The sequence below is a fragment of the Hippocampus comes genome, unplaced genomic scaffold (genome assembly GCF_001891065.2).
Source record: "Hippocampus comes isolate QL1 unplaced genomic scaffold, H_comes_QL1_v1.1 scaffold237, whole genome shotgun sequence".
NCBI lineage: Eukaryota > Metazoa > Chordata > Actinopteri > Syngnathiformes > Syngnathidae > Hippocampus > Hippocampus comes.
In genome coordinates, this window is record NW_017806159.1 from 1218369 (window position 1) to 1229417 (window position 11049).

An 11049-nucleotide genomic window follows, 5' to 3' on the forward strand; every position below is an offset into this window, starting at 1 on the left:
GTAAGATAAGGACAGAAGAGCGCGCTCTCCTGTGTGTGTGTGTGTGTGTGTGTGTGTGTGTGTGTGTGTGTGTGTGTGTGTGTGTGTGTGTGTCACATCTAATGTTTTGAATCACATTCACACAAAATGGTGCCTGTACATATTGAGGCCTCGCGCAGGGTTCTTCTTCTTGTCCTCTCCAGATGGTGGCGGGTGTGTTGCCCCCATGTCTCTCGTCTGCTCGTTCACTGTCCTTTCTCACTGCATCATGTACACTTGGACCGGTTAATAAAGTACTGACTCCTTTTAAGTCTTCTTTTTGTCTTTCTCCGACACATTTCCTTCATCAATTATCCTGAGTCAACGTCAACAGCAAAATTGGAATCCAAAATTTTCCATCAGGCTGTTCGATGCACAAATGGGTCGCGATCAGCATACGATGCCTTTGAGACCATAGTGGAAAAATCCAACCCGATTAGGCTGTGACCCCTGTTTATGCTCATGGGCGCGCATTGACATAGAACATATTGCAGAGAATTTTTTTTTTACCTCAAAATTGACCCTTATTTGGGTCCTTACTTACAATTTCACAATTGTCCATAAATAACACAAGATGGTGGCAAAGCACTACTTTTGCCCCTATGAAATTCCTCAACTCACTTCAACATAGTTCCTTGACATAAATTCGCCATAAGATGGCACCACAGCTCTAATTTTGAGTAAACAACGCTTACTTCACCTCAAAATAATTACTTGGCACAAAAATGGCACGTAAGTAACATTTCAATTGCATTGGCCTGAGCACAAAAAAAAACAGCCATTCGGTGAGTTTTTGAATGAAGTATACTTTACCCTCTTGCTGTTTTCAACCGATCTGGATTTTCTGGATGACAAAATTGACTTTGACATGTTGTTTCTCAACAGGTTTGTTATAACGGAATAGTTTGCAGTGAGAATTTTTTTTTTAACGTATGATCACAATGATGAATGACTGTGTACGAATTGCAGCAGAACATTTAAAGTTGCCCTCTCACTGTGAAGATAATCACACCTGACGTCACACGTGCTCCTGACATTTCAGTAAAAGCACGGAAATGGAACTTGTGCACCATCGCTGCGCTCGCATGTCTCCACTTTTAATCTTGACTCAAGCCTTCCATTTGGATGATGTAACGAGCTACGCAGACTGCGGTGTGCTAAAACTCAAACCTCAATGGTTCTTTAATCCGCAAAGCTGTTTGTAAAACAACCGGAAGGGGTCAGTTATAATTAAAAGATTCTTAATTGGGAGTCTAGCTTTGAATTAATGAGACAGTCGGTTTAGGGACTTTGAAGGCTAGAGTACCAAATAGGCGGTTCTGCAAATGACGGCAAACGTAATGTTTTACAATTTCACATTTAGTATCAAACAATTACACTGCCGTCATGATGATTATTGAACAATATGCTTAGTATTATGCTTATTTTTGTAGTATTTTATTGTTTTGAGGTGTTTGTGTTCCCACTCAGATATATGTACATATAATTAGAAATATCAATTATGCAGTCTAAGATGGAATAATTGAACAATGTACTTAATTTTGTGGTAGTTTGTAGTAACGAATTACTTATTAAATATTTTTGTACCATGGCAAAATAAAAACAAAAGCATTACAGTTTGATATTTGGATTTTTGTCATTGAATGTGCACCCGATATTATAGAGTTAGAGAAAAATGAACTGGCAACATAGATTAACTCTCAAATTCGATACAAATATTGTAATTAAGAGTGTTCATTTGCAGGAAACCTTCTCCAATTTTTCTGCTGTGATTATTGGTATATAATTTATTTATTTTTTTAACCATGTATTGAAAAAGCGTAAAAAAAAACCACCGTCTTAAGTAAATGCAAGCATGTACAATTTATTTTTCTCCCCCTCACACTTGTTGACTCTATTGCACTTCCCAAGAGATAATGTGGTCCTTCATTTTCTTCCTTGGTTGCATTATGACCACATGGTTGCTCACATCCATATATTTAGTTGAGCCCGTGCTGGTAACAACTAAGTTGAGTAGTGCTTGTTAAAGGACGAGCCAGTGACGTCAGTAAAGACCCAACAGATTCTCCACCAACACTTGTTATCTTCACACTTTTCATGGTAAGTGATCAATTTGCGTTTGGTGGTGTTATGCTCTAAAAGGCCAATCAATGGTCGGTTGCCCTGTGGTGCTCAACGGCCCCTGCAGATGACCCCGCTGGCGGCCACGGTGTTGGTGCTGAGCGGCGTGTGTGCGGTGCCTCTGTACGGCCAGGTGGACCCTCGGCAGGTGGACCCCCTGACGGTGCCCCGTGCAGACCCGCAGTGCTGGGACTCGGCGTCGGCTCGTCTCCTGGACATGCGCTCGCCCAGGGTGGCCGACACTGTGGTCGCCTTCTGGGACCTGATGGAGGTGCTACGGGCGTCGGACAACGGCAAGCACAAGACCCTCTTCTGGGACCTGGCGCGGGTCTTCTGGGAAATCTACCTGGACTGCGTCATGTCCAGGAGCCACGGCCTCGGACGGAGACACGTCACCAGCGTGCGCTCCCTCAGCACGGACAGTGAGTACACGTCGTATCAGTGTCGCAGTCGTTAGTTAGAACATGTTTTAACAAACAGAAATCCTCAACTTGTTTCATTCGTATTTCTTTTATTCAACATCAAAAAATACACGCCATTTAATGTGGCTTTTGTTGAACTTTTGGAGTCCGTCTTTTAACACGTCTCATAACGAGCGATAAATACGTCGTCATTAAAATGGTACAGTTACAATAGTCATACTTTCAAATAATAACAGTAGCGCTCAGTTTGTATTTTTATTCATCTCATGTATATTTTTTACCGTGATGACACTGTATTTTATTTACTTTAATACACTACAACCACAATAGTGAGCAAATTGTTGAATGATTACCTTTCTGACAATATGTAATTTCGTTTAACAGCAGCTTCCAGTCTTTAGTCTGTTGTGGCATTTCCACTAAAAATATACCAATTGAAAAAAAGAATGCACTTTAACTTGACATTGCTTTTGAGCTTGTGTGGGCATAATACATAAAAAACAAAACAAAACAAAAAAAGAATACGATACTGTCTGTCCACTCAGATACTGCACACACTCAAAAATGCTGTAGACTTTGGTTGTTGAATGGGCTGGAAACGCACTGTAGGCTAAAGACTGTGTGTTCAGAAATAGTAACAAAAAATATCCAAGATATCCAGTGTGGTTGATTAGAATGCTGCAGCTGTTTCACTTACTTCAGAATTTATGCACAACTCTTTAATATTTTTAAAATGCAATGAAATATTGAAATATGTTTATTATAATTTTTTTACACTTGTATTTTAAAAGAGTGACTGCATGTGAAATTCAAATTCAATGCATTCTCATAGTCAAGCTGTGAATGCTTCTCCACCATTATGTTACTCGTTCAATATTCTCGGTTATATTGTTGATGCCACTCTTACTTTTCTGTAACCTTTGTGTGTGTGTGTGTGTGTGTGTGTGTGTGTGTGTGTGTGTGTGTGTGTGTGTGTGTGTGTGTGTGTGTGCGTGTGTGTGTGTGTGTGTGGACATCTGTCTGTGCACCTCCAGAGTTGTTCAAGTTCAACAGCTCAGGCGCAAACTGCAGTTTGTGGCTCAGTTTCCGAGTGAGATGCAAAGATCACATCAAAACCACGAAGAGCAAAGCTACTTGAAACACACACCAATAAAACTCCATGACACGACTGACTGACAGTATGTTGCTTGTTTCGTATCTTTGCCTTTTCTATGTCTTGACACTGATCAATAGCAAGTGGAGGCTTCTCATTCATACAGAGCAATTAGCTTGATGATGCCATTTCTGCTGAGTTGTATCGCTCACTTTTTTTCCTCTTCCTCCAACTAAAAAGGTTTTAGTGTGTGTGTTGAAAGACACATCAGAGCATAACGACTATTAAAACGTGTCTGTGATGAAACAAAATGTTTTAACAAACATAAGGGAGTCACATATTAAAATCATGTCACACATGGAGACACGAGCAAGGAAGAATGGGTAAAAATTTCAGTCTCCAGTAGCAAATGATGTTTCGATAAACTATTAACTGAGGTGAATGTGGGGGTGGGGAATATTTTTGCATGCCCTACTTTTCAACATTGAGCGTGAACCCCAACACGAGCATAGCTACCATGACGAAAGCTGGAAAAATAATGTTGGAGCTTCAACACATTTGAAGACATTACCAGAAGACCAGATTCCTAAATTGCCAATTTTTTGATGGAAACGGGGATTGGGACTCTTTACTGATGCTATTTGTATGTCAAGCCAGGAAATACAAGTGGATGTGCTTAGAACGACTGAAAAAGCTTTATGAACGTTTCAGAGGAGCTGCAGTGCAGTATGTCTCCTCACTACCAGAGCACATAAAGGAAGATTACGTTATTCTGGTAGAGCACCTCAGTCAACGCTTTGAGAAAACAGATCTCCATGATTGGTAGTTACCTGAGCCCTGAGCAACTGTGATTTCATTTTCAGTTGACCAAAATGACGACCCACTGAGATAGATAAAAATGGGTGGATTTTGCTGCTTATTTTTTATTCCACGAATTCAATATGAATCAAAATGCAGTGTTGAGATTAATGGGGCCGCACATAACTTGTTGACTTCTTCTTGAACACTTCAGGAGCCAGTTTTTCATTTAAAATAATCAGTTTTGATATTTCAAAATGTTGTAGCTTGAAAATAGTTAGAGATACTGTAAAAGCATATTGCAAATGTTGCTTGTTTCAATGTTGCTACTCTGGCGATGAAAGGGTTAAGTCGACTTTTGGATACCTACTTTTATTTTATATGAATTTTTTAATGTATTAATTTTTTTAAATTAAGTTAATAAACCGTTGTCAAAACCGTTGTATGTTAACTAAAAGTCAAAATTGTTCTTTCTTAAAATGCTTCTTACTTTTGTAATTACATTGCAGTAGTCTGTACTTTGTACTTTTACAATGTAGGATTTGAATCAGTAAGTCTACATTTCCCTTTTTTTAAATTTTGCCATCCCTGCATAATTTTCATTTGTCAAACCGATGCCGAAAACTGAAATCCTCCACGAATTGCTTTTTACTACTTTTTCTGTAACCTGCGCAGAGGAAGCGCTCACCAACTGCAACCAAACCGACGTCACGCCCGGTGACCCCACGCACCCGGATGTTGTTCATCCACAGCGGTGGGTGTCGTCAACTAATGCGAACACAATGAAGACTTTTTAGCATATACGTTCCAAGTTCATCTTTTTAAATGTCCAGATAAACATGCCTTCATAGATATTGATAATTATTCACCAAATACCCAGCTAACAATAACGCTTTGAGAAGACAAAAACGCGAACATGTCTCAGGAAATGTCCCAGACTGTGATCACATCCACCGATTTGAGGTTAGTCCAAACCCCCCGCCCGACATTACAACTTCATGTTGTCAAAATATTGACATTGATATGTTGGGATACGACGATGATGAGTTGGTGAAACCTTTACGTCAGATGACAAAAATAGCGCCAACATTCTTAATATATTAATCCAGTTTATGATGGGCAATGTTCCCGATAATCTTCAGGGTTGCTTCGAACCAGTTTTAGCGATATCGTGAAGTGTCGTTATCGACCAATCGGGACGTTGCGTGGATAAAGTGAAAGTTAAAATGGCTAACGTAGCTTGAAAAGTGGCAGTACGGAAGGGTCTCCTCGGTTTACGACGGCACTTCGAGGTTACGAACGGCGCGGCAAATTAGGCGACACTCGCTGACAACCGTAGTGACTGTTATTTTTTTCTTATTCTGAATTTCATTTCATTGTTCTATATTGATGGCCAAAAAGTGTTCACCACTTTACCGCTGTTGCATTGGTATAGATTCACGATATTTTACATCGCGTGCCCATTTCGTACACAATCGGATGTACGTCATGAACCGAGGACACTTTATTGCGATGGCGTCACAGAAGATCTAAACTGGGATATTGGCGTAAAAAAAACCCAAATAAAAAAAGGATATCGGCGTTGGCATTTATAAAGTGTAACATCGATTTTCAATGTTCCGTGACATTACTATTAAAACGTAACATTTAGATTTAATGATAGCATTAAAGAGTAAAAGCCCAAAATGGACCGCATAGGAAAAATACATTCCCAAGTGTCAGTGATAACGTTTTAACTCTAATGTGTGACCTTGCACAGCCCAAATAAAGATGCAGTCCCGAGGGCCAACACCCCCGGCAAGACCCCAATCCAGATGCTGCATGAGTATGGTGCCAAGCATGGCAAAATCCCCGCTTATGTGCTGGAAAAAGCTAAAGGAGAGGCCCACCAGCCAAGCTTCGTGTTCAGTTTGACTGTCGGAGACGTCTGCTGCAAAGGTTGCCCTTTGTGTGTGCTTGGTTTATATCAAACAGACCCCTATTAGCTTTATTTTAAACAGACACCCATTGTATTTTGACAATGAATGTATCTGATGTGGTTTCCAGGTGAAGGTCCCAGTAAAAAGGTAGCCAAACACATGGCTGCTGAAGATGCACTGCGCATCCTTCAGGTGGATACGGCAGCCGTGTGAGTACACACAATATGTGGCTGAAGTAATTCAAAAGCAGTTGCTCCTGTAGAAAATAATGGGGAAAGTGCCTGTCGAAAATACGAGTATAATGACGAATCACAAAGGTGTTCATGTCCTTTCTGTAGGAGCCTCCCTGTGAAGTCTGAGAGTATCGGTGTTGCGGCAGAATCAAACGGCCATCCTAACTCTGTGGGCACACTGCAGGTAATGAACTCACTCTGTCCATTACCTGCACTTCACTATTTCAAAATGTTGTGTTTTAAAAACATGTTTGCAACACGCCTCCCACAAAATAGTGGTAACTGTTGATGCTAACAAATAGCATGTCAATGGCGTTTGCACTGTATGTTAGCATTATTAAGCTAGGCTGACTTTCCAAAGGCAAAGCTGTTGCTGACATGCACTTATTCCTTCCCGGTAGGAGCTGGCCTTGCAGAGAGGCTGGCCTCTTCCCAAGTACACGATGCTAATGGAGACCGGTCCACCGCACAGGCGAGAATTCACCATGACATGTGCAATGGAGTCCCTGTCAGAGACGGGTAGGACCACGTTGTTCATGTGAAAGCGTCCATGGTGACTATACATCTTCATAGTTGCTCATCATGGCTCGTCGTTTGACCGAGCAGCTGTCGCAAGCTCCAAAAAAGCGGCGAAGAAGGCAGTTGCCGAGAAGATGGTGGCCAAGCTTCAGAGTCTGTCAGGGTCCTCAGAAATCACATGGGTGCGTCACACATCTAACTTCATGGCAGCTGTAGCTACTTGTGACTTATTTTCTCCGTGACTATCTCACAGACGCCAAAACCGAGGGTGCATTTCGAGAATCTGAAGAACTCGTCGTCCGAGAAGATCTCCTTCCTGAGGAGGAACCCATTGAGCATTCCCAACACGGACTACATTCAGCTGATGGCCGACCTGTCGAAGGAGCAGAATTTTGACATCGCCTACTTGGACATCGGTATGTGTTTGGACAGGATACACAACGTGTATGTGTGTGTGTCCTCACCTCATTTGGCTTCCTCCAAGATTTAATGCAAGATTCAATATTGTCTGGAAGTATGAATCTGAGTGTGAATAGTTTCTCTATGTTTGTCTATGTGTGCTTTTTCTGGTTGGCTGGCGATCAGGGTGTATGTACCCTGCCTCTCCCCCAAAGTCAGCTGTGATGAGCTCCAGCGCACTCGTGACCCTAATGAGTGCAAGCACTTTAGAAAATGGTTGGATGCCTTTCAAAGTGTCAAATTATTCATAAACACTGCCAGACGTGAAGCCTTTGTTTAAACAAAATGAGCTGCCTTATACTGTATTCTCAAACGATGATCAAGTGTACTCTAAAGCAGAGTTCCAGGCATTTACTTAAGGTAAGGCATATGTTAGTGAGGCCTTTACCAGGGGTCCTATCTTTGGTTACCACAGTTGCTACATGCGACATATCAAGGTTACAAATGGGGCGCATTGAACATTTTTGTGTATCCCTTCAACTTAGTTCCTTGACAACAATTACTATTTAACCTTGAGCACCATCTTGTGGCAGCCGTAGTCCTCAACAGTGAGGTAGCACTGAGGTAGCACCAGCAGCACATCATCACCAGGTTACTGTGATGATGTGCTGCTGGTCCTATTCTTTTAAGGATCAGTGTGTTTTGTTTATGTTTCTTTTATTTCAGAAAGAACACAAAAATGCCCATAGCTGAGGCTAAGTTCCACAGGAAAAAAATATATTATGTGAATTTGTGAACTACATATATACGCCGCGTTCCAAGTGTTTATTTTCAGTTTACACTGCCACCATCGGAACAGAACTTGGTTGGAAACAATCACCTCCTACGCACTTGTACGAGTGCACATTAATAATTTCGTTAGCCATTTATTTGATGTAATGCATTATATTTTTTCAAGTGGATGATGGCCACAAAAAAAAAAAAAATCCACTTAAATTTTTTTCATGTTGAAGAGAAAATGTCTTCGATTACAACAAAGCTGTTTTGGACGTTGTCTTGGTCAGAGATTTTTTTGCACCATTTTAAATGATTTAAGTAGAAACAGGAAAGGGACCAACCCAGTAGTTTCCATGGCAACTGAGCTGCCTGATTCAGCTGCAAACGGCGTTCTCAGGACCTGTGGCTGTGCTTTGCAGATGAGTTGACGACTAATGGGCAGTACCAGTGCCTGGTAGAGCTGTCCACGTCCCCCGTCACCGTGTGCCACGGCACGGGCATCTCCCGCAGCAACGCGTACAACGCCGCCGCACACAGCGCTCTCCAGTACATCAAGATCATGGTCTCCATCAAGTAAAACCCACAACCTGCACTGCAAGGTATATTTTAACACACGAAACACAACCAACTGGATGGACACCATCTACGGTCATGATTTAATTTTTTTGTACATATTTGTGGCTGAAAATGAATTGAGTGGAACTGATTTAATGGACTGATCCAGTTCTCCCACAGTACTTTTTATCGTGGCCTAAAAACAGCCGATACAGTACCAAGTTATTGTAAATAAATATAAAAATGCTTGAAACATGTTTAAAAGTTTTGTAGTTTATGCAAACAAACCTCGCTGGTCGCTCATGAGATGCAATGCTACCATGCTTCCTTTTGCTCCATTGAGAAGGACGAGAAAAAAAAAAAGTATGTGCACTGTACCAAAGTCAGCATAGTATGTTCGGGAGATGTGTCCACGTACTATGAGAGCTCGCTCCCTGAAACAATCACACATGTGAATATGACGTGCTCCTTTTGAGTCGTTTGCCTGTGGCAATTCTGAGCTAATGTCCAAGCTTTCCATTAAATTTCCTGAGACTGTCGCCCTTTCCAACATGGCCGCCACAGAGCCACGTCTGTTAGCCTGCTGTAATATGTACACTATATCTGTGATATGTAATAGTGGCACAACCCATAAATACATGGAACAAGAGTAGTCAATTCTGAAACTAACAACCTTTGACAACTACTGTACGAAGGGGCTTTTGGAGTGCCGTGAACATTCTTTACTCCCTGTTCATTCCAGAGTCTTTTGGTTCAGTCTAGTTTCTAGAGTACTTGTCAAAGATTCAATGTGTGCGTGTGTGTGCTGACAAAATGTTTACCCCACGCTCCACTGCAACCATGTGTATCGGGTCAGAAAATAAAAGCACTTTCTCATCCAGTAATTCTCAAGTCACTATGAGATTGTTTTGTTGTTTTTGCATGCACGTACACACACACACACACACACATACACACACACACACATACACACACACACACACAACACACACACACACACACACACACTGAACCACACACCGAAGGTCCGGTTTTATTAATCCAAGCACTATGTAGCAGCAGTGTACAGTGTTGATGGAACGATATGTACTTTAGTTTCAATTGCACTTTTTAAAGAAGGTACCATCAGGGTCCCGAGCGGACGTGGTCTGGTCCATGACAAGAACAGAACCTTACTGTGAGGCATCTGCAACAATCATTGGCAGGCTACACATGCAGGTGGAACAATAGTCGGAGCCCCCCGCCCCCCTTTTTTTTCTTTTAAAGGAACATCCCGTCTGTCCGTTCTATTTTCCGCTTGTGCTGCTGCCTGGCAGCAGTGCAGTTTCCCTCTCCAACGTGTGCGCGCGCACACACACGCGCACACACACACACACACACACACACACACACACACACACACACACACACACACACACACACACACACACCATTGAGGGGAGTCCACACTCATGTAGAATGAGCACGTCTTTTTGTATGAATGACTGTCCTGCACTTGGCTGTTGACCAGTCCAGGGTGTACCCCACCTCTTGCCCAAAGTCAGCTGAGATCGGTTCCAGCTCACCTGTGACCCTAATGCTACAGAAAATGGATAGATGGATGGACCTGTTTTCAGGTATCCAGATGTGGTGTATTTACAGTTACTTCAGGCGGCATGTTGTACGGTAGCATAGCAAAGAGCTTCGTTGACGGCTTGTGTGCGTACATCTACTGTCTGACGTGTTTGGCAAGAACACAGGTTGTCCCTTTGGCTTTATAATCACTAAGCAGATGCAGATGGGTGAGAGTGGGACAACTTCTCATTTCCAGCAGTGTGTGTGTGTGTGTGTGTGTGTGTGTGTGTGTGTGTGTGTGTGTGTGTGTGTGTGTGTGTGTGTGATTCTTGTATGCGTTAAGGCACAGCAAGTGAAATTGAATACTTGTTGTGGAGATATGATAAGCAAAAGTGAAGATTCACTCTAAATTTGTTTTGGCTGTCATCAATAGTGTTAAAAGAAACTGGCCATTAATAGAGTCGTTGTAGCTGTATCCGTTTTTGTGTTTAATTACTAATCAGGAAATGAAACTTGATGAGCGGAAGTGGTATTTTCCTTGAATGAGCAGCAGGTGGCTCTGCTGTCTCAAGGTTGACTAAGTAGCTGCCTGAACATGATGTACTGTACACTTAAATGACAAAGTATTTTTATTTTTTTTG

At 41.9% G+C, this 11049-nt stretch overlaps 2 protein-coding genes across 3 annotated transcripts; both read left to right on the forward strand.

Annotated features, from left to right (window-relative positions):
* Positions 1 to 1775: 1775 nt before the first annotated feature.
* fam237a (family with sequence similarity 237 member A) lies at positions 1776 to 3889 on the forward strand. The gene is made up of 2 exons (XM_019895358.1): positions 1776 to 2561; positions 3596 to 3889. The coding sequence occupies exons 1-2, from the start codon at positions 2207 to 2209 to the stop codon at positions 3697 to 3699; spliced, it is 459 nt and encodes a 152-aa protein (XP_019750917.1). The 5' UTR covers positions 1776 to 2206; the 3' UTR covers positions 3700 to 3889.
* Positions 3890 to 5161: 1272 nt separating this feature from the next.
* prkra (protein kinase, interferon-inducible double stranded RNA dependent activator) lies at positions 5162 to 9749 on the forward strand. Of its 2 annotated transcripts, none has more exons than XM_019895461.1 (8): positions 5162 to 5285; positions 6212 to 6390; positions 6499 to 6580; positions 6710 to 6788; positions 7006 to 7123; positions 7211 to 7305; positions 7377 to 7539; positions 8719 to 9749. In XM_019895461.1, the coding sequence occupies exons 1-8, from the start codon at positions 5278 to 5280 to the stop codon at positions 8874 to 8876; spliced, it is 882 nt and encodes a 293-aa protein (XP_019751020.1). In that variant the 5' UTR covers positions 5162 to 5277; the 3' UTR covers positions 8877 to 9749. The 2 variants fall into 2 exon arrangements, with proteins under 2 accessions (XP_019751020.1, XP_019751019.1); XM_019895460.1 differs by having other exon boundaries at positions 5163 to 5415.
* Positions 9750 to 11049: the final 1300 nt, after the last annotated feature.